General features: G+C 45.1%; 1 protein-coding gene across 1 annotated transcript in view; it reads left to right on the top strand.

Moving 5' to 3' along the window:
- The window catches only part of hmcn1 (hemicentin 1), a 96,568-nt gene that overhangs the window by 66,158 nt on the left and 7,910 nt on the right, over nt 1–22,500 (top strand). The window contains exons 47-93 of the mRNA XM_030770868.1: nt 1,294–1,407; nt 1,781–1,867; nt 2,104–2,295; nt 2,402–2,575; nt 2,768–2,881; nt 3,125–3,270; nt 3,755–3,905; nt 4,384–4,572; nt 4,698–4,811; nt 5,096–5,280; nt 5,587–5,683; nt 6,130–6,291; nt 6,624–6,737; nt 7,085–7,287; nt 7,574–7,655; nt 7,862–7,993; nt 8,084–8,233; nt 8,510–8,669; nt 8,864–8,988; nt 9,218–9,401; nt 9,628–9,725; nt 9,951–10,229; nt 10,605–10,801; nt 11,058–11,139; nt 11,471–11,607; nt 11,933–12,074; nt 12,740–12,884; nt 13,080–13,207; nt 13,432–13,588; nt 13,835–13,956; nt 14,511–14,675; nt 15,164–15,271; nt 15,374–15,511; nt 15,652–15,786; nt 16,055–16,324; nt 16,534–16,724; nt 17,242–17,455; nt 17,565–17,699; nt 18,017–18,207; nt 18,401–18,482; nt 18,662–18,931; nt 19,152–19,322; nt 19,506–19,676; nt 20,178–20,348; nt 21,070–21,240; nt 21,397–21,567; nt 21,934–22,104. Of these exons, the coding sequence (XP_030626728.1) occupies nt 1,294–1,407; nt 1,781–1,867; nt 2,104–2,295; nt 2,402–2,575; nt 2,768–2,881; nt 3,125–3,270; nt 3,755–3,905; nt 4,384–4,572; nt 4,698–4,811; nt 5,096–5,280; nt 5,587–5,683; nt 6,130–6,291; nt 6,624–6,737; nt 7,085–7,287; nt 7,574–7,655; nt 7,862–7,993; nt 8,084–8,233; nt 8,510–8,669; nt 8,864–8,988; nt 9,218–9,401; nt 9,628–9,725; nt 9,951–10,229; nt 10,605–10,801; nt 11,058–11,139; nt 11,471–11,607; nt 11,933–12,074; nt 12,740–12,884; nt 13,080–13,207; nt 13,432–13,588; nt 13,835–13,956; nt 14,511–14,675; nt 15,164–15,271; nt 15,374–15,511; nt 15,652–15,786; nt 16,055–16,324; nt 16,534–16,724; nt 17,242–17,455; nt 17,565–17,699; nt 18,017–18,207; nt 18,401–18,482; nt 18,662–18,931; nt 19,152–19,322; nt 19,506–19,676; nt 20,178–20,348; nt 21,070–21,240; nt 21,397–21,567; nt 21,934–22,104 (7,287 nt within the window). The remainder of the gene's footprint in view (nt 1–1,293; nt 1,408–1,780; nt 1,868–2,103; nt 2,296–2,401; nt 2,576–2,767; nt 2,882–3,124; nt 3,271–3,754; nt 3,906–4,383; nt 4,573–4,697; nt 4,812–5,095; nt 5,281–5,586; nt 5,684–6,129; nt 6,292–6,623; nt 6,738–7,084; nt 7,288–7,573; nt 7,656–7,861; nt 7,994–8,083; nt 8,234–8,509; nt 8,670–8,863; nt 8,989–9,217; nt 9,402–9,627; nt 9,726–9,950; nt 10,230–10,604; nt 10,802–11,057; nt 11,140–11,470; nt 11,608–11,932; nt 12,075–12,739; nt 12,885–13,079; nt 13,208–13,431; nt 13,589–13,834; nt 13,957–14,510; nt 14,676–15,163; nt 15,272–15,373; nt 15,512–15,651; nt 15,787–16,054; nt 16,325–16,533; nt 16,725–17,241; nt 17,456–17,564; nt 17,700–18,016; nt 18,208–18,400; nt 18,483–18,661; nt 18,932–19,151; nt 19,323–19,505; nt 19,677–20,177; nt 20,349–21,069; nt 21,241–21,396; nt 21,568–21,933; nt 22,105–22,500) is intronic.

Here is a 22,500-nt window from a genome sequence, read left to right as displayed (position 1 = left end):
TTGGCTTCCTATTGGATGCTGTTCACATTGACAGCTTTAGCTGCTATTGGTCAAAACAGCCTGTCAATCTCGCTTACTTTTTTCCTGAGTTCTCGTCCAGCTCTCGGTGATATCCTTTACTTAAGAGTAAAGTCAGAAAGGAGCAATAAGTCACATTTAACAAGATGTTACAAGATCCTTTTTGAAGATATGCCAACCACCAAAGAACAAGGAGAAAAACTGTACAGGAAAACAGAATGTTTGAACTTCTCATTTGCTGAACATGTAAAGAATCCACAGTGTGGCTTACCAAAGTAAACAGAGCACACACCAGAACTGACCGCACCAACGACGGTCACATCAATCAGTGCGCTCTCGTAAGAATGAAACCACCAAAGAAGTGGAGGTCGCCACTTAAAGATTTACCACAGTAAAAACAGCTCACAGTACAATACAAACACTCAAACCCTTAAAGGCCAGTACTGCAGATAGATGAAACGAGTGCTTGAGCAATATTGAACCTTCAGAGAACATTCTGGAATCGCTCATTCACCGTACATTTAGCTTTATGGTTGTGCTGCAGCCAGTGTAGATCATTAAAAACAGTGAACAGTACCAGAATTGGTGTAATGTTCCAAACCGTGATAAAAACCCAACAAGATCCGCTCAGACGGTCCGGGAGTCTCATGAGAAGAACCATTTGTGTTTCCCTCTCATTAGAGTCCAGCTCTCACAGGATCTGCTTTTTGCTAAAAAAAAAAAAAGAAAGGAGAGAGAGAGAGAGAGAGAGAGAGAGAGAGAACACAATGCTCTGAGATATTTGCTCAGGTAATATTTCTCATCCATCTGCGGAGGACTGATAATTATTCGTTTAAAAAAAAAAACTGGGAAGAAAAGTGAGATCGGATTTGCGCTGATGACTCGAAGCTACTTGTTTTAACAGCTGCTCAAATCCCCCTGTTTACTCCATGACAGCAAGAACATTTGCTTGGCTCCTTTTTCTACAGGGACCAAACTGAGGCCAGAAATGTTGGGTTGAGAGACAGACTACAGTTTCTTTTTATTATTATTATTATTGATTCTGCAAACAGAAGTTTCCAAAGAAATTCTTTAAATTAAAGTTAACTCTCCAAGGGCTATAGCAACATAACTCTCCAACTAACATGACAAGAGAGGGTTTTTGTTGTTTTTCTCATAATTTCATAATTCTCTGTGCTCTCAGCAGTGTGGGTCAGTCTGTGATTATTACTAACACGGGAGTAATAACCACAAGAGCCAATCAGAAGAGTGCTTTTGTTGTATATATATATATAGGTGGGCGGAGCTTACGTCTGATGCACGCCGCAGTAGAGGATGCTGGGAGATATACCTGTGTTGTGTCCAACGCTGCTGGAGAGGAACGGAAGAACTTTGACCTGGAGATTCTCGGTAACACACGACCCTTTAGTTATCTAAGCTGTTTTAACATTTAATACACCGTACCCCCAAAAAGAAAAATTGTGTTATTTTATATTTTTAAGGCAAGTGATTAAGCTAGGTTAATTGTGGGGTTTTGTAATGGCGGTATTCAGGCTTTAACATCACTCATCTCGCCAGATCATGCTCAAAGTTGTATTCACAGCATAAATAACTTCACCACAAAGATGTTCTGTGTGTTGATAGATTTATATAATATGTATCTCTCTATCCTGCATGACTTTGTATGTCATGTTCTTGCCTTAGTTTACCCCCATGAAATGGGATGTGGGGTGTGTGTGAGATGTGGTTAGTTCAAGTGTTAATGTTGGGTTTTGTGTCACAGTTCCACCAAGTATAGTGGATGAGGGGACAGTGAAGGACGTGAAGGTGAAAGAGAAGCAGAACGTGACCCTGGTCTGTGAGGTCACCGGTAGGTCATGTCATTGTCAAACACAGACACGCAGACACAGACAGACGCAGACACACATGCACAAACACGCACACACACTCGCTCACATAAAATTGGCCAAATCCTCTGAAAAAAACTGTTTGGATTTTTGCTTGAATTGTACATATATTTCACAATCTGTAGTAAAAACTGACTACTGTAGCACGTCTTTTGGGACTTGACCAAGCCGATTGTTGCTCTGACCTCTGCTTGCTTAGGGAACCCAGTGCCAGAGATCAGGTGGCTGAAGGATGGACAGCCAATCACAGAGGAGGAACGGTTGACGGTAATGTCACATGGGCGGTTCCTGCAGATCACAGGTGCCCAGGTGGCAGACACGGGCAGGTACAGCTGCCTGGCATCCAACAGCGCTGGAGACAGGAGCCGACATTTCAACCTCAACGTATTAGGTGTGTGTGTGTGTGTGTGTGTGTTTCAGTGTGTTTCAGTGTGCTTTATATATATCTCCATGTCTTTATTGATCTATACATCTGTAATTACATCATTGTGTTCCAGTCTCCCCCACCATCGCTGGTTCGGGTCCAGAAGGTTCCGCTGAGGACGTGACGGTGACTCTAAACAGTCCCACGTCTCTGGTGTGTGAAGCTCAGTCCTACCCCCCAGCCATCATCACCTGGCTGAAAGACGGCACACCGTTCGAGTCCAGTCGCAACGTTCGGGTTCTGCCAGGTCAGGTCTCCACCCTCGCTGCTGTGTCCATGCCAGTCCCAAAACACACTAGAGCTCCTCCACAGCCTGACACACACCTTCTGATCGGCGATGACATCTGTAACATATAATGACGTCTATAACATATTTATACTGTGTTTGTGTGAGTTACAATATGCTAATTGTCTGACTTTGTGGGTTGTGCCATTTCAGGGGGGCGCACTTTACAGATCCTGAATGCACAGGAAGAGGATGCTGGGAGATATACCTGTGTGGCCACCAACGAAGCAGGCGAGACCCTGAAGCATTACGAGGTCAAAGTTTACAGTGAGTGAGAGAACAGATGCTGTTGCTAAGCGTAACTGTATCTCTTGGATGAGATCGCCATCTGCTGGTTTGGAGCGGTGCAGCTGATGATATTGTGTGTGTGTGTGTGTGTGTGTCTGTGCATATCTGTCTGCTCTCTGTTTGTGTTCACCCATAGCACTCATAACCTGTCTCTGTTTGTGTATGTGTATGTGTGTGTGTGTGTGTGTGTGTTAATCCATATGTCTTATGTCTTTTTGTCAGTTCCTCCTGTCATAAATAAGAATGATGTCCCTGGTGAGGGGCTGGCTCCTAAAGAAGTCAAGATTAAAGTCAACAACACACTGACACTGGAGTGTGAGGCCCAGGCTATCCCTACACCAACTCTCATCTGGTACAAAGATGGACAGGTGAGAACGCGCGCACACACACACACACACACACACACACACACACACACACACATACTGTTGAAAGAAAGCAGCCACATATGCAGAGAAAGATACACACACATGTACATCTACACCCCCAACACACACACTCAGAGCCACACACAAATACACACACGTTGTTGTAAGTAAACACATACGTAGAGACATACAAATACACACACTTTGTTTCTATACCAGACACCACACATGCACACATGCATAGAGGTACATAGACACAAAAATTAATCAATTCTCATTCACAATGTCAGAATTCATCTCCTTCAGCTTCAGTTTACAGTGTACTACGACTGAGTTGGTTCTCTCATGTGATGGTTCTCTCTCTCTCTCTCTCTCTCTCTCTCTCTCTCTCTCTCTCACTCTCTCTCTCCCTCTCTCTCTCTCTCTCTCTCTGTCCCTCTCCCTCCCTCTCTCTCTCCCTCTGTCTCTCTCTCTCTCTCTGTAGATTCTGAAAGCTGATGAGCATATCAGAATAACGGCAAACGGGCGTATTCTCCAGATTAAGCAGGCTCAGGTGTCAGACACGGGCCGTTACACATGCGTAGCTGCCAACGTCGCCGGGGAGGACGAGAAGGATTTTGATGTAAATATACAAGGTGAACAAGGTTCTTCAATGGTTCAGTAACTGATTCAAGAACAGTTTGAGTTACGTGGCTCACACTAAGTCAGGACATGGCACTTTGAAGAAGTTATCTTAAATTAGGTGTCATTTGTATCAGATTTCTCTGTATGATTGCTTATCTTACTCCAGTATGTTTCATTCATTTGAGCACAGGCATTGCATTTAGTACTAGAATGAACCATGGGTCGATAGTTCCCTCTAGTGGTCATTTGTAGAAGTGCAGGCTCTTGTAGCCAAACCCTGCAACAGGTAGTCCTGTTTTTTTAAGTGAGAGTCTTTAGAAAAGCCCACATTTAAAGTAGACAAATTAATCATAGTTATAGTCACAATTATACTGGTAAAACATCTTAATTGGTGGAGATCAAACATTTCAATTGCTTTGATCCTTCAGTACCCCCCCCCCAAACTAACTGCTTTCTGTCTTTCTCCACCTCTCTCTCTCTCTCCTTTAGTTCCTCCCAGCTTCCAGAGGCCGGGGAGTTACGGGAACTCAGGTTCGACCCCGGGGGAGGTAAAGGATGTGATTCTGAACAATCCCATTTCTCTGTACTGTGAGACCAACGCTGTGCCCCCGCCCACCCTCACATGGTACAAAGACGGACGACCCCTGGCCTCCAGCGAGAAAGTCCTCATTCTGCCAGGTAGGTGTCTCTCTGAATGCCTGTGTGTTTTATCATAAGTACATCCATTGTGTGAGAGTTCATTTGCACGCTTGTGCAGTTTTTTTTTGTTGCCTGGAAAAATCTCTTCCGTGTCACCTGCGTAGGAGGGCGAGTGCTCCAGATTCCCAGAGCTCAAGCGGAGGATGCCGGGAGATACACGTGTGTGGCGGTGAACGAGGCCGGAGAAGACTCTATCCAGTATGACGTCAAAGTGTTGTGTGAGTGTAATCTGGATTAAGTGAGATTAAAACGAGTAAATTTTGACTAAGGATTTAAAATGAGAAGTGCTCAATATCAGTTTAAACGAGGGAGCTGAACGTTTCCCAAGCAGATTAGTGTCACAAAGTGCGTGGGTGTGTTAAAAACTGAGCTTTTTTCAAAAGAAAGAAACGAAAAGAAAAGAAAACACAACTGAAGTAAAGGGGTCTGAATGAATGACAGGCTGTATATTTGTGTGTGTGTGTGTGTGTGTGTGTGTGTGTTTGTGTGTATGTGGGTGTAGTGCCCCCCTCTGTCCGGGGTGCAGATGGGGAGCCTGATGAGGTAATAGTTTTGGTGAATAAGACCACTCTACTGGAGTGCCAGGTGGATGGAAGCCCTACACCCAAACTCTCCTGGCTGAAAGACGCCCAACCCCTCACTCCTGACAGCACACACAGACTACTGTCCAATGGCAGAACACTACAGGTGAGCAAGAGACAGAAAAATGTCTAGATGTTCAGTGGATACACGTGTGTGTGTGTCTACTGTGGTTTAAATTCTCATGGACTCATGTGGTTACTCATTAAGTTATAAATATATTACAAAACTGACCTGAAGGGGCTCTATTGCTGGTTCCCATTCAGGAAAACCATTTTCAAAAGATGATACAGCTGTCATTGTTAGAACAAAAAGTGGAAAGGAAATAATTCTTTGATTATTGTTCTGATAATCTACAGTCACAGTAAAACAGAAGTCATGAGGAACTTTTCACTGAGAATGCCTGTGTTTCAGGTTATGAATGCTCAGGTGACAGACACTGGACGCTACGTGTGCGTGGCTGAAAACGTAGCAGGCAGCGCAGAGAAATCCTTCAACCTTAATGTACATGGTATGGTCATGGTCAATCCTCCCTGTGGTACACTGTTGTAAATGCTAGTAACAGTTAAGGTCTGTTCTGGGACTAGATTCAGTACCACTGACTCATGGAAGGACAATGGTCAATATGATGATGATTGTGTAATTGATTAAAATAACATTCCAGATAGATTATAAAGGCTGATAAATTAATATCTGGGTATTAAAACATGATGAAGTTAAGGAATTCAATAATTTAGATTAACATTTTTTCATTTGGCAAATGTTTTTATGTCACATGACTTATATAATGAATACATACAATTTGTAGCTATCAATATAACGATTATTTAATTAAGGTTTTGATAACTGATCATGAATTACATGTAATGTTAATTGTTTAGTGTGCTTCGAGTCTGATTGGTTGATTGGTTAATTGAGTTATGTCCTGATTGGTTGTCTGTGTGTGTTTATGTTTAGTGCCTCCCTCTATAGTGGGTGCGAGTGTGGAGAATGTGACAGTGGTGGTGAATAACTTTATATCTCTGAGCTGTGAGGCCACAGGTTTCCCCCCGCCCACCCTCAGCTGGCTGAAAGACAGACGACCTGTACAGGCCAACTCAAACGCGCTCATCATGCCAGGTACACACACACACACACACGCACACACACACACACATAGACATGCACACACACACACACACACACAAACGCACAAACACACACGCACACGCACACGCACACGCACTCACACACACACACTGCTCCATACACTCATCTGAGTACAGGTATACACACAAGATTAAATGCTTGCATCCATCAGTGTTACTGTGAAATTTTCTCTGTATTTTTCCAATAAGAAAAAAAAAACAGTCTCCCGGTATGAGCTATCCTGAAGTGTCTTTTCTCTCTCTCTCTCTCTCTCTCTCTCTCTCTCTCTCCCTCTCTCTCTCTCTCTCTCTGTCTCTGTGAAGGTGGAAGGACTCTCCAGATACAGAAAGCGAAAATGGCTGATGGTGGGAGATACAGCTGTGTGGCTATCAACCCAGCGGGAGAGGCCCAGAAACTCATTTACCTCACTGTGTTCGGTCAGTCTGCGCGGGACATCTCATCAGGCTAACCCCGTGAGGGGGACTTAGTCTGGAAACATTCGGTTTTTGTGTGAATACAATAAACACGGTTATGAAATATCACACAAACATGTCAGCCATCAAGAGCAGCTCTCTGTGAGAGTTATAATTATAGTTATATTGTGTAACGTGTTGGAATTTCAAATACAGGCCAAAGGAGAACAAAAAAAATACTAGTTTTTCCATTTGAACTATTTGGTGGGAAAAGCTGATATTCTGTTATGAAGTTTCCATTACGATAGCACCAAAATGATGCGTATCTGATTAGTGTGTCTGTTCTGTTCCCTTCATGTGTTCCCTCACAGTGCCCCCCAGTATCAGAGACAGTGGGGGGGACTCCCCCGTGGTGGTGAGTGTCCGTGTGGGAAACTCCATCACTCTAGAATGTGAGTCTAATGCTGTACCCCCACCAACCATTACCTGGTATAAGAATGGACGCCCCGTTACCGAGACGACCAACCTGCGGATCCTCGCCGACGGACAGATGCTAGAGCTGAAGGGAGCTGAGGTACGTGCAGTGCAGTAGGCCGTCTGTAGGGGGATGGGGGGGGGGGGGGGTACCATTCCCCTTGTTAGCAAAATGACCAAAATGCCTCCCCCTTGTTAACCTGCCATCGCCCCTATATACTCTATAGAGAAGTGTCAGTGACCATTGGGCCATCCCCCCTGTTACAAAATAACTAATCACCTACTGTGTGTGTGTGTGTGTGTGTGTGTGTGTGTGTGTGTGTGTGTGTGTCTGAAAGTGTGTCTATACCCAGTTGTAAACACTCTGTCCTTCCTCTCTTGATCAGGTCTCTGATACAGGGCAGTATGTCTGCAAAGCCACCAACATCGCTGGTCAGGTGGACAAGAACTTCCATCTCAATATCTATGGTAAGAAGATCCCGAAGAAATTCCCTTTATTCCCATCGCTATATGTGTGTGTTCAGCCTTTTCCAAAAAAACCATCTCCAACATTAGCATTTGTACGGTAAAACTGGGAGCTAGAGCGTGACAGACAGGAGACGAGCTTACAGATACACTGTGGTGAATTTTTTTTTATTTCTAAACGAAAATCTCTCTGGCCACTTTCGGTTCAGTGCCGCCCAGTATAGATGGAGCAGCGGAAGAGCGCGTGGTGGAGACCATCAGTAACCCCGTCACCTTTGCCTGTGACGTCTCAGGCATTCCCCCGCCTACCATCACCTGGCTGAAAAACGGCAGAGCTATCGGTGAGAGCTCAGCTGGACGTATGACGTCGTAGTCTTGTAGACTGAGCTCAGACAAACCGTCAAACGTTCTGTCGCTCTTTGGTTTTCTAGAGAATTCCGAGTCTCTCGAGATGCATATCCTGTCCGGCGGCAGTAAGCTGCGGATTGCACGTTCTCAGCTCTCTGACAGTGGCGCCTACACCTGTGTGGCCTCCAACATAGAGGGCAAAGCCCAAAAGAGCTACCATCTCACAATAAACGGTAACAGGCCTTTCGCACCACCGCCGCCACAGCAGAGATTCCCATTAACGCACTACAGAAGTACCACTGCTTTACTCTGAATAACAAAGAATTCAGTCACCAGAGAAGAGTTAAGAGTTAATAATATGTGCTTAAGAAACTGATAGAGAACTACATCTTCTTTGTTCGTTTACTATCCGGCAAACTTACTCCTACTTTACTGTTCAAACTGATGAATCCCATTAACCTACCCTACAAAAGCTAACAAATGATCTGATTGGCTGTGCCCCACTGTAGTCCCGCCCAACATCGCTGGGTCAGAGCTGCCCAGTGAGGTGAGTGTGCTGCTGAATGACAGTGTCCAGCTGGTTTGCACAGCACAAGGGACTCCACCTCCTACCATTAATTGGCTGAAGGATGGGAAAGCCTTGAGTAGAGCTGACCTGAAAAACATCAGGTTTGTTTTTGTATGTGTGTGTGTGTGTGTGTGTGTGTGTGTGTGTTTGTGTGTGTGTGTGTGTGTGTGTGTGTGTGTGTGTGTGTGTGTGCACGTATACATGTGTGTGTTTGTGCCTGTGCATGCGTGTGTGTGTGTGTGTGTGTTTTAGCCAGAATGAATGGTTGTGTCATATGTGCATATCTCTGTCTCAGAATAAGTCCAGATGGCAGCACTCTGACAGTGACCAGAGCAGACACCTCAGACAGTGGGAAATACACATGTGTGGCCACTAACACAGCAGGGGAGGAAGACAGGATCTTCAACCTTAACGTTTATGGTAAGTTACACATTGACTTACTTACACTGACATTTAAAGCATTGAAAACATTCCCCCAGAACATCACGTGAGACATCATACTGTTTTAGGATTTTTAATGAAGCCACCAAGTCTGAGAGATGGTCCTCAGATTTTCAGAACGTACCGGAACGTTCTAGAACCTATAAAGAAATGAAAGACAAGCCATCTGACTCTCTCTCTCTCTTTCCCTCTCTCCCCCTCTCCTCAGTGCCTCCAGTGATCCAGGGCATCGGTGAGGGAGCCGTGGAGTTGACCGCGGTGTTGGACAGCTCTGTGAATATAGAGTGTGTGGCGACTGGATCTCCTCCTCCACAGCTGAACTGGTTGAGGAACGGCCTCCCTCTACCCGTGTCCTCCCACTTACGCCTCCTCTCCGCCGGACAGGTGCTCCGGTATGACCGGCCTCTGAGCTCGATGACTTTCTCTTTGACATTTGTTCGAACGCTCCTGTGACCGGGTCAGGACATTTTTCCTCTCATTTGTAAAGCCTCTGTGTTCCGTGCCATTGGGATTAGCCAGTGCTTTTCACTCTGCAGTTTTTCTCTTTAACGTTTTGTAGTGTTTAAAATTGTTTTTACAAACATTGTAAGAAAACTCACCCTTATCCCTGTGTGTCAGGATCGCACGGGCTCAGGTATCAGATGGAGGCAGCTACACCTGTGTGGCTTCCAACAGAGCTGGAGTGGACAACAGACACTTCAACCTACAGGTGTATGGTGAGTTCACCCAGTAACTAGCTACATGTTTGACTCGTTTAACTGTTTTCCCCAGTTTCAAACCAATTATGCATTTTTCCCGCCTGTACTTTTCGGTGTCTTTCTTCATAGCATTCCGTAGTTCTGTTAATTCAGCTGCTTTGAACTACAGAGTACCCACTGCTTACCCAGAGTGCCCCTGGAATCTTATGCAGATGTTCTCTCCTCCGGTGTTTATGTCCTCAGTTCCTCCCAGTCTGGATGGAGCAGGCGGTTCTGAGGATGTCACTGTAGTGAAGGGGAACATGATGTCTTTAGTGTGTATTTCCGACGGGACGCCCACGCCGACTATGTCTTGGCTGAAGGAAGGAACAGCTGTGTCTGTGGACAACCATCTCACTCTCCTAAACCAGGGCACCACTCTTCAGATCTCTCAGGCCAGAGTCAGCGACACAGGACGCTACACCTGCCTGGCCTCCAACGAGGCGGGAGAAGCCAGTCGGCATTTCAACCTCAAAGTGTTAGGTGAGACGGCGAGAGAGAGAGACTGACAGAGAGAAAGAGAGAGAGGGAGAGCTACCTCACACCATGCCATAACAGGAGTATTTAAAGGCATATGAATGAACATAGGCAGTTGTATATTAACTTGAATATGAAATATATATTTTATCAGAGACAATTTTACAATGATCATAATATCATAAGTGATCTATCTATCCATCTATCTGTCTGTCTATCTATCTATCTATCTATCTATCTATCTATCTATCTATCTATCTATCTATCTATCTGTCTGTCTGTCTATCTGTCTATCTATCTGTCTTGGATATGTTAAATGGCGTGAGAGCAAAGAACAAAGGTTTAAATGAATCTGGAACGTGTGTCCATCCTCTCCATCAGATCCTCCTCAGATAAACGGCTCGGGCGTGCCCGCCGAGGTGTCGGTGGTGGTGAATAACGTGCTGGAGCTGGTGTGTGAGGCGTCTGGCATCCCTGTTCCCTCCCTCACCTGGATGAAGGACGGGAGACCCCTGCCTCAGACGGACAGCCTGCGCCTGCTCCGGGGAGGAGAGGTCCTGAGAGTCGCCTCTGCCCAGGTCAGCCGACTATAAAAGACTAAACACAGGATCTAAACACAGAAAACTGTTATTCCCACTCACACGGGGAGCGGTTGGAACTGGCGAAAAAAAAATGTAAAAGGCCGAGGAACTATTTGCTCTGTTTACTGAAAACTCACTGTGTTTTTGTCAAGTACATTTTGCATGTCTAACACAGTACTTCCTCAGTGCTTTTGCTGTCTCTGATACTTTCTCTCTCACACACACACACACACACACACACACACACACACAGGTGGAGGACACTGGGAGGTACACGTGTCTGGCATCCAGTCCCGCTGGAGATGATGATAAGGAGTTCCTAGTCAGAGTCCATGGTGGGTTTAGTGGTTTATAAGTCAAGTCTAATCTAACTGGGCTCGCATGCTGTATCTGAAATGGACCGAAAACTTATATTCAATCCATAGTACTGACGTCGATAAAGCTCCTGATAGTGACTCCTCTGAATAATGGGGTTTTTTGTTATACTGTATGGTGAATATGAAATGTGTCTTTTGCTAATAAAAAAGTAAATCCAAAAAATTTGGCACTCTTCAATAATACTTAAATAAATAATTTTTGTAACAGCAGCAGTTATTTAAGTGATGTTTTTTTAAGCAGTATTATTCTGAAGTAATATCATAACTGAAAATATGTCCACGATCACAGTTCCACCCAACATTGCTGGAGAAAGTGGTGTGCAGGATGTGTCAGTTCTGCAGAACAGACAGGTGACCCTGGAGTGCAAGTCTGATGCCGTCCCACCCCCGACACTCACCTGGCTTAAAGACAAAGCTCCGCTCAAGGTATTCAAGTTAACCCCAGTCCAGTTTTTCACCAATCAGCAGTCTCACAGAGACCATTCCAACAACCAACAGTCTTACAAAGATCATTAAAGTGAAATATTTTCACTGACCAATAATAACTTAAATATTTGGCTACGGTTGACTTATATTGGGTGCTAAAGGCAGTTGACTGATTAACTCACGCATTCAGTCCTTTCTGAATGAAAACAAACAGCTCTAAAGGATAATGGGCATATTTCCCCCTCTCTCTCTCTGTTACATCCTCTATTAGGTCCACTTGTGTTGTTCCTTCTGGTTAAACCCTGTTTGGTCTTTTGAACTCTAGACATCCCCGCGCGTGAGAGTTCTCTCCAACGGCCGTTACCTGCAAATCAACAACGCTGAGCTGGGAGACGGGGCACGGTACACCTGTGTGGCGAGCAATGTTGCCGGGGAAACCAGACGGCATTTCAATCTGTCTGTCAATGGTGAGCAGAGGATGGCACAAACCTAAAGACCCAAGATTCACTCTGGGTCTTTGAACTAACATTATCAAATACCTGCAGTAACATGAACAACTCATCAGTTGTTATATTAGGCTTTCTTCCTATTATTATGTAGAGCTAATTGATGCCTCTGAGTAATACCAAAATAATACACTGTGCTTTTCTTGATGAATTTTATGTTTCCCGGTGTGTTATCTGTTCTGTTTTGCTTTTTTTTACCATAAAGTGCAACATATTGGGAAGTATAAAATTCAACAAAAGGAACAATTGATTAGTATTATTTTAATTGTTCAAATGCAGTTGTTAATTGAACATAAACCATGTCTTTTAATATGTATGAAGATGTACAAATACAGCAACTGATGTCTTGTTCATATCATGTTACCAAAAGACTGAGATGAGTTTAGCTAGTAACCATGTAATCCAGAGTATAACTTCTAAACTGGCTGATTTGAATCAAGTCACTTTTGACTGAATTGAGTTGAACTGAAAATGATTTAGTGGATATATACTTATGTTTGTGTTTGTTTACATGCGTGTTTTTAAGGCAGAGTATTTGCACATGGGTGTGTCTTTTAATGTGTGTTCTCTCTCTCTCTCTCTCTCTCTCTCTCTCTCTCTCTCTCTCTTTATCTCTCTCTAATCAGTGCCCCCCACTATAAAGGACGGCCCTCAGTCAGTGTCTGTCCACATTGAGCAGTCAGTGGTGCTAGAGTGTGTAGTCAGTGGAGTGCCAACGCCAAGGGTTACCTGGAGAAAACATGGGGCTGTACTGGCAGGCAACAACCCCAGGTCAGTACTCTGCTCAGTTCAATGTTCAATTCAATTTGATTCGATTCGATTCCGTTTCTCTGCAGTCCAGTTCAGTTCAGTATGGTCCAATTCACTTTAACTCAGTAAGATGATATTCAACAGAACTGTTCAGTGCAGTTTGATCAAGTTCAATTCATTTACACTCACCTGTATCATACCTTGTGACATTCACAGGTACAGTTTTACAGAGGACGGCTCTCTCCGCATCAACTCAGCTCAGGTGACTGACACAGGCCGTTACCTATGCATGGCCACTAACCAGGCAGGCACACAACGAAGGACAGTCGATCTACAGGTATACGGTGAGTATTGTGTGCAAACACACACACACACACACACACACACACACACACACAGACACTGACCTGCTTAAACATGATACATATTGTAAAATTAATGCTGTAATACATGTTAGCAGATCAGGATAACACACATAGACACACAAGTCATTTTACTGACTTAAATACGTCTGTCTTACTGTGACTGTAAGTCTATACCTGTTTTTTCTTCTCTGATTGCTCCTCAGTGCCCCCATCCATTGCCAAAGGTCCCAACAACATCACAGTGACCGTGAATGTTCAGACCACCCTGTCCTGCGAAGCCACGGGTATCCCAAAACCCACGGTCAGCTGGACCAAAAACGGCCGAGCACTCAATATGGATCAGAACCAGAATATGTACAGGTTCATCCAGGTTTTTTTCCCTCTTTATTTTCTTATGGTCTCACCAAACATCCTCCGAATGTTTCTTCACACTAACGTACGGAATTCTCCAGAACAAAAATGAATATTACAACTGTCAATTACAACTTTGAGATCATCTTTGAGATCATACCTGTGTGGGAAAATGAAATATATAGACCGTTCTTTCGGTCATTTTGACAGTTTGACTAGTAGTTGAACCGTGGATTTTCTCTGTGGAACTGTCAGGTTACTGTCGTCAGGGTCCCTGGTTGTCATAGCGCCCACCGTGGAGGACACCGCCCTGTATGAATGTGTTGTGTCTAATGAAGCAGGCAAGGAGAGTAGAGCTATTCAGCTCACTGTGCACGGTGAGTACAGGAAGAGCCTGTTTCAGCGCAGTTTAATTACAAATACCAGTTCAAAACCAGGCCCTGTTCTTGGGCCAGAAATTTTTTGTTTTTGTCATAATGCTCCCTTTTCAGTGTTGACAAAAACATACTGCCATAGCTTAGCAACAACTCATAGCTTGTTGACAGGCCGTTATCTACTTCATGTGGTTAGCAAGATGTTTTAACAAAGCTGTAAAGAGGAGTGATGTATATGGTAATATGTCCTAGTGCTGTTATACTGCGTGTATCAGCACGCAGAGAATGCCCCTTGTCCAATCAAATTACATGACTGGAAATAAGTGTTTTACTATTTGAATTTGACTGTGATTGCCTCTAGGTCACTGTATATTGCTCTTGAGCTGGATTTGGGCTGCAGGCCACCAACTGAATAGGCCTGACTTTAATATTACAAAATTAATTAGGCTAGTATTTGGGCAGATGTGTTTTCTTCTGTGTTTCTGTTGAGTAGGTCACTGCAATATCATCGCAGTTTCGTCATATAACATACACACTGTCTGTTTCTTCTTCTGCAGTTCCTCCTTCCATCGCAGATGAGGCCACGGAGCTGGTTGTGAGTAGGCTGTCCCCGGTGGTTATTGGCTGTACTGCATCTGGAGTGCCAGATCCGGTCCTACACTGGAGCAAGGATGGACAGAGGCTATTGAAAAGTGGAAAGGGCTTTAAGATACTTCCCTCAGGTGAGTCACGCACAGATTCTTTTCCGCGGAGAAATGGAGCTTTGGAGCTATTTCAGCCTTTCGTTAAAAAAAAAAAAAAAACGGAAAACCGGTCTAAATATTTTATTTTGCAGAATTTCTAACGGTATTTTATTTTAAAAGAAAAAAGTATCAAGTGTTTTTTGTTTTGTTTAAAGCTTTTAATCCTGTTTAGGATTAAAAACAGGATTAATCTTCCTCTGATGTTTGTATTTTTGGGAGATGCCGGTCACCAACGCAGTGATCGTGACGTGATTAAAATAACAGCGGACTATCACGAACACTTTTCCGCATAAATTCAGCTTAATTTTGTGTTTACATGTTAAGGCTGGGAAGCAAGTTTCCTGAAAAATTGTGAGTTTGCTGACCTCTTTTTTTAAATTTTCGCAGTGAAGAGAGCATAAGGGGAATTTCCTGTGTTTATGAGAACGCTCTTCTTCTTGTCCGCTTCCCTGTCTAACTCTTTTCAGGTCCTCTTGAGATCGCGTCTGCGGAGCTGACTCATTCTGGTCGCTACACGTGCGTTGCCAGGAACGCGGCTGGCTCCGCCCATCGACATGTTCAGCTCACCGTGCAGGGTAAGAAGTTGGGACTCATGACCCAGACACACCCCGTCCCTGGATTTGTCGTACGGTGGTTAACTAACCGATTGAGTGACTTTTTTAACGTTGCTTTCTTAGAGCCCCCCGTAATCCAGGCCCACCCATCCGTGGTCGACGTCATCCTGAACAATCACGTGACTCTGCCGTGTAAAGCTACGGGGTCTCCGCGCCCGACCATCACCTGGCAGAAAGAGGGCATCAGCATCCTTACCACAGGTGAGATGGTCTACTGCCCCTCAGAGATGCACTCACTGGGCTTAATGGAAATCTCTCTGTTTAGACATAGACACCGCAATGGTGAGTCAGGGTTAGTGGTATCATCCAACTATATCCATATATTTCATTCTCTCATCTAGGCACTGGTTTCACAGTGCTCCCCAATGGAGCTCTACAGATCTCACGAGCCAAAGTGGAAGATTCTGGAACCTACATGTGTGTGGCCCAGAATCCAGCAGGTACAGCCCTGGGCAAGACCAAACTCAGGGTACAAGGTGAGTCTCTCATAGGGTGTGTGTGTGTGTTTATTTGTGTGTGTGTGTGTGTGTGTGTGTAATCAGTAGGGGTCTGCAGTGAGGCCACATACAAAATTAACCTCAACTCTATCACTGTAAACTTGGGGGCAACCATTGTTCTGTCAAACATTTTAAAGTTAGGAAGTAGGCACACAGGTCTAATAATCATTATTATTGGTTACTGAACTCAGATTCTCTCTGACGTCATTAAATGTTTTTTTTTTTGGTTTGTTTTTTTGTCTTGCAGTGCCTCCGGTCATCAGTTCAGACACTAAAGCCTACATCGTTGCCCTGGATGCATCAGTGACCCTCCACTGTCAGTCGGATGGGTACCCAACCCCAGCTGTTACCTGGCATAAGGACGGGCAGTTAGTGACAGAGTCAGTGCGTCAGAGGGTTTTGAGCACAGGTTCACTCCAGATTGCTTTTGCCCAGCCTGGAGACACGGGCAGATACACCTGCACTGCGGCTAACGTAGCCGGCACCAGCAGTCTGGAGATGAGTCTCACCGTGCAGAGTGAGTTAAAACCTTCATGCCAACATGTGAATTACCAAATTAACAAGGAAACGGATGGATGGATGGATGGATAGATGGATAGATGGATAGATGGATTGATGGGTAGATGGATGGATGGATGGATGGATGGATGGATGGACAGACAACCTAATAAATTAATATCTCTTAGCTTCGATCTTAAACTCCTGCTCTGTTCGTCTCTTCCCCAGTCCCTCCTTCCATCCGTGGTGGAGAGTCAGAGATGTCGGTGGTGGAGAACACCCAGGCTCTTCTTTCCTGTGTGGCTGAGGGGGTCCCACAGCCCACCCTGTCCTGGGAGAAAGAGGGAACAGCTCTGACTGACACCACAGGGGAGTACACCATCCTGCCCTCAGGGGAACTTATCATAGACTCTGCACAGGTAAGATCTTATACACTGCACACAAGAAAGCAGGAGCATAGCCATTACACAGATAGGTTGTTCATGTTACATAAGGACAGGATCAACTGTGTTCCAAGAGTCATACATGCAGTAACCGATTCGTAGGGGGATGAGGGGGGATGCCATCCCCCTTGTTTGCAAAATGACCAGAATCCATCCTCCTTGTTAACCTGCCACCCCCCTATATACTCTACAGAGTAGTGTCAGTGACCATTGGGCCATTTCCCCTGTTAAAACATAACAAATTGCCTACTACATACATGTAACAAGAATGTTACTAATAAAACTGGAACAATTATCACACTTGTAACAGAGCCAGGAGTTCTTTACTTCGGACAGATAAAAGAATGTTTTACTAGGATAGAGGTGATACTTGTTGCAGATCTAAATCATGTGCATATAACAGCTAAGTCATGTGCATATAAAAAAAACACATGTAACAGAAGACATATCTCATATTTACCTATCTTTACTCTCATTCTTTCTGTGTGTGCAGCCTGAGGATTCTGGGAGTTACACCTGTATAGCCACAAACTCGGTTGGACAGGACAGTCGCACAATCACCCTGTCCGTTCACACACACCCAGCTTTCACCGAACTCCTGGGAGATGTGTCTCTGAACAAGGGGGAGCGCCTCCTCTTGACCTGCGGGGTCACGGGTAACCCCCTGCCAAAAATCACGTGGGCCTTCAACAATAACATCGTACCAGGTAACGATCATTCGTGCTCTCATCGTCTCTCCTCGCGATGTGAAATAAAACATCTGACTCAGAGCGGATTAGGTTTCTGATGTAGAACCGTCTCTGCTTGGCTTCATAGCTCACTACGATCATGTTAACGGGCACAGTGAGCTGGTGATAGAGCGCGTGAATAAAGACGACTCGGGGACGTACTCTTGCGTGGCTGAGAACAGTGTGGGCTCCATCAAGTCTCTGGGCTTTGTCTATGTTAAAGGTAAACCTGACCTCTCGTGCTACTCCTGGAGCAATGGTGTGCCTCAACAGAATTTGCACTGTCCCCCCAAAAAAAAATAAAATAATTGAATGAAATTTACTAATTGCAATAATAAAACTTTAACGAACAATTACAGCGGCTTTGCAAATGTTCGATACCATTCGTATCTGGACTGTGAGGTTTAGGAGGGCATTTTATGAAACACGGACCTTGAAATCTGGAGGTTTCTCTGATCCATATTTTTCTGATATATCAGCTGAAGAGGTGAGAGATGTCACCTGTCCCGTGTCGTAACCGTATCCTGTACCTTTACCCAGAGCCCCCTATTATTGACGGTGACGTGCACTCCAACCGCATCGAGCCCCTCGGTGGCAACGCCATCCTGAACTGTGAGGTGCGGGGTGACCCCTTGCCCACCATCCAGTGGAGTAAGAAAGGCGTCAACATCCAGATAAGCAACCGTATCCGTCAGCTGGACAACGGCTCTCTGGCCATCTACGGCACAGTGGTACAAAAACACAGCCTTAGTTCATTTAATAACACACTTTCAGCCTCACATCTCGAATACATCTTTAATAATTACTGCAGCTACCTTAAGTGTCTTTTTGAGCCATGGCCAGGTTGGTGTATGTGAATAGACTGGTACACTGTTTCTACACTGTGTTATGCTTTTGAAATGCATATTGTCTGTTTTCTGACAGAGTGAAGATGCAGGGAGCTACATGTGTGTGGCCACTAATGATGCAGGGGTGGTGGAGAGGACAGTTACACTGACCCTACAGAGTGAGACAACACCAACACTTCAATTAAACCACATAAACCACATTTTATCTTTTAATACTGAGCACAAGTCCTCCACAGACTGTTTTTTTATCACATTCTCTCTCTCTCTCTCTCTCTCTCTCTCTCTCTCTCCCACCTCTCTCTTTCTCTCACTCTCTTTCTTTCGCTATCTCCCTTAGGTTCTCCCATCATCACAGAGGAGCCGGTGGAGACAGTGGTGGACGCAGGCACTACAGTGGTGCTGAACTGCCAGGCGGAGGGGGAGCCCACACCTGTCATCGAGTGGTCCAGACAGGGACGTCCCCTACTGGGCAACGATCGCATCACCACGTTGTCTAATGGTTCTCTCCGGCTGGCCAGCGCTCAGAAGGAGGACACAGCTGAGTATGAGTGTGTGGCCAGGAACCTGATGGGATCTGTGCTGGTGAGAGTACCACTCACAGTGCGTGGTAAGTTAACATGTTTCAAGTTACCGGCCACCGTGTTCATAATTACTCCCAGGAATCATAAGTGATTAGGGAAGACTTAGCAAATGAAAATCCAAAATGGCTCTTAAGTTATCAGTATTTCAGATAGGTATAGCAAGTGGAGGGAATGTTAGTCATGAGTATGTGTTTTTGATTGTGCTCATGTGTGTATGTGTGTAATGTGTGTGTGTGTGTTCTTCAGTTCATGGGGGGTTCTCAGAGTGGATGGAGTGGGGGTCATGCAGCGTGTCCTGTGGGACAGGGGTCCAGAGGAGGCTAAGACAGTGTAATAACCCTCTCCCAGCCAACGGAGGGCGCCATTGCACCGGTCCAGACACAGACACACGCAGCTGCCAGGGTAAACCATGCCCAGGTGAGTCATCTAGAATGCTGGTTTAGTAAGTACCTAGTAACCTGGATAAATCTTGGTTAAATCTAAGTCTTGCCTAACCTGCAACACAAAGAAGTATGGTTTTTTTTCTTAGTGTAGTTTTCTTAATTTATCTGTGTGTATGTGTGTGTGTGTGTGTGTGTGTGTGTGTGTGTGTTATTATAGTGGACGGTAACTGGTCAGAGTGGTCGGCGTGGGAAGAGTGTTCTCGAACCTGCGGCCAGGGGAACAGGACGAGAGTGCGTACCTGCAGTAACCCCCCAGCCCAGCACGGGGGCAGGCCGTGTGAAGGCAAGGCTGTGGAGGCCATCATGTGCAGCATTAGACCCTGCCCTGGTGAGTGGCCACCACCGCAGCCTGTCCCGACTGGCCTAGTGCTTACAGTCTCGTATGACTGGATAATTATTCAGCACAGAGATTCTTAGTGTGTCAGCCTCTGAGTCGCGTGATCAGTTCAACCTCTAAGCCTCTTGACAAATTTACTGTATTTTATCTGATACACATTTATACAATTTCATTGCTATTTTTTAACATTTTAGTGTTCATTTAGTAGATGCTCTTATCAATGACAACTCACAAGAAGTGCCCTCTACACCTAGTCTCTGTCTGTCAGATGTATCAGTTTTTAGCTTCTACTTGGCTTTGCATATCCCAACCTCTCTCTCTCTCTCTCTCTCTGTCTGTCTCTCTGTCTCGCTCTCTCTGTCTGTCTTTCTCTATCTCTCTCTCTCTCTCTCTCTCTGTCTCTCTCTCTCTGTCTGTCTCTCTCTCTCTCTGTCTGTCTCTCTCTCTCTCTCGCTCTCTCTCTCTCTGTCCCTCTCTCTCTCTGTCTCTCAGTGGCAGGTAACTGGGGTGCCTGGTTGCCTTGGAGCCCTTGCAGTGAAACCTGTGGGAAGGGAATGCAGACGAGACTTCGGCTTTGTAACAACCCACCCCCCTCCTTCGATGGGCCTTCGTGTGAAGGCCCGGACACACAGACGCAGATGTGCAAGGAGAGGAACTGCCCGGGTGAGAGTCGCACGTGCGAAAGGATTACTCAAGAGCTTAGGTCTCCGTCTGACTCAGTCTCTCTCTGAATGGTGTTTTTTGTTTGGTCTGTAAAAACAAAAAAAAGAAGGACAACTCCAACTTTTTTCCAAATGTTGAGGCAACCTTCTGCATTACAGTGCCCTGGCCAGTTTGTGGTCAAATCAAAATCTTTTTTCTCGGCCCGTATGTAAAGTCGAAAAGGCGTGTGCTGGGAAATTTGACCCTTTTGCTGGACTGAAATCTAGGCAGTGAAGTAAAACAATGAAGTGTAAAGATTTCCACAGGAACTGCTCAGAGCTAGATGTCTAAGTGCAATCAAACTAAGACAAATGACGTAATGAAACTATAAGACGGGAAATGGTACTTGTCACATCACTTTCCTTGTCAAAACACACATCAGCACAGGACATATGGATTCTAAGAGTGGGGCGTGAAGGGTTCACCGGTCTGTCGTGCATTATGCTGTTAGTTTACATAATGCATCAGAAACACTACAATCTTATTAAGCACAACTGCGGAAGACTGGATTAACATTTACAGTTTTTCTCAGTTATCGGAGGGTTTGTCAGTTACATCAAATGTCTAAGTCTGATGGTGATGTGAAGCGGTTTATGAATACGCAGTAATGACCTGACGCTCATACAGTGAGGTGTGCAGATGCTCTCAGGTCTTTCACTGATTGTTCATGTTTCCTGTGCAGTGGACGGAAAATGGTCATCGTGGGTGAGCTGGGGGGCGTGCAGTGTGTCCTGTGGAGGCGGGACCAGACAGAGGACACGCCTCTGTGCGAGCCCCGCCCCCCAGCATGGAGGAAGACAGTGCGAAGGAAACGACGTCCACATTGACTTCTGCAACAGTGAACCCTGTCCCGGTGCGTATCTGGCATCTTCCGTATCTGCTGGAACATGCAGACGTACGCTCTGCAATGGCTCTGCCACGTGTGTTCCCGCTTTCACTCTCATTGAAACCAGTTCAGATGAATAGTTTGCCCTCTACTTACCCTCTCTCTCTCTCTCTGTGTGTGTAGTTCATGGTAACTGGGGTCCATGGAGCAGTTGGGGTAGCTGCAGCAGGACCTGTAACGGGGGCCAAATGCGTCGCTACAGGACATGTGACAACCCACGACCAGCCAATGGGGGGCGAGCTTGTGCAGGCGCCGACACACAGATCCAGAGGTGCAGCACCGCAAGCTGCCCTGGTATGTCCTTTAAATAAACCACACACACACACACACACACACACACACACACACACACACCAGTAAATGAAAGACAAGAGAGATTACGCTATGTTTCAGTAAAGATTACAGTGTCACAGCTGTACTCTGGTTATTTCGTATTTCTGAAGAGTGCTGCCTCTATGACTTTTTTCTTTTGAAGTTCAAAGTTCAAGTTTATTTAGGTTTTTTTTTTATATTTTTTTATTACTTTTTTTAAATACAGACACCACAGACCTTGGCTTACATAATGCAATTACATAAAAAATAGTCCTGACAGATTTTTGTGTGTGTGTGTGTGTGTGTGTGTGTGTGTGTGTGTGTGTGTGTGTGTGTGTGTGTGTGCAGTGGATGGTAACTGGGGTCCATGGCAACCATGGGGCGAGTGTTCTGCCTCCTGTGGAGGGGGTGAACAGACACGAGTTAGACTCTGTAACAACCCGTCACCTTCTAACAAAGGCCGCCCCTGCCCCGGAGACTCCACCCAGTTATCCCGATGTAACATCCAGGCATGTCCAGGTAAAACTCAGGGCCGTTCCCACTGTTACTCCGGCTCCGGGGTGTGTACACCACCACACCAATAAAAATGTATTTGAACTAATGCGTCAAACTTAGATCACACAATACGTCAGCTTGTCTTGGAACATAACCTTTTTTAACATATCTCTCTATCTTTAGTTTAGATGAAAAGGGCAAACTGGTCATCAAATTAGTGAAGGTCAATGCATGTCTAAAACTGTATTTGCTGTTTAGCCGACAGTAAAACCTGTAAAATCCATTCAGGCACTGATAAGTGGAGAAACTGCTGTTGATTTTCACGTTCAAATTTTATCTTAATTAATCTGGACAATAATATTCATTCATTTTGATTGAATCCATGAGATCTGCACAGTGATTAATATGTGTATGTGTGTG

The sequence above is a fragment of the Chanos chanos genome, chromosome 4, assembly GCF_902362185.1.
Source record: "Chanos chanos chromosome 4, fChaCha1.1, whole genome shotgun sequence".
Taxonomy (NCBI): Eukaryota; Metazoa; Chordata; class Actinopteri; order Gonorynchiformes; family Chanidae; genus Chanos; species Chanos chanos.
The sequence above is the reverse complement of the archived record's forward strand: the minus strand, read 5'-3'. Positions and strand labels throughout refer to the sequence as shown.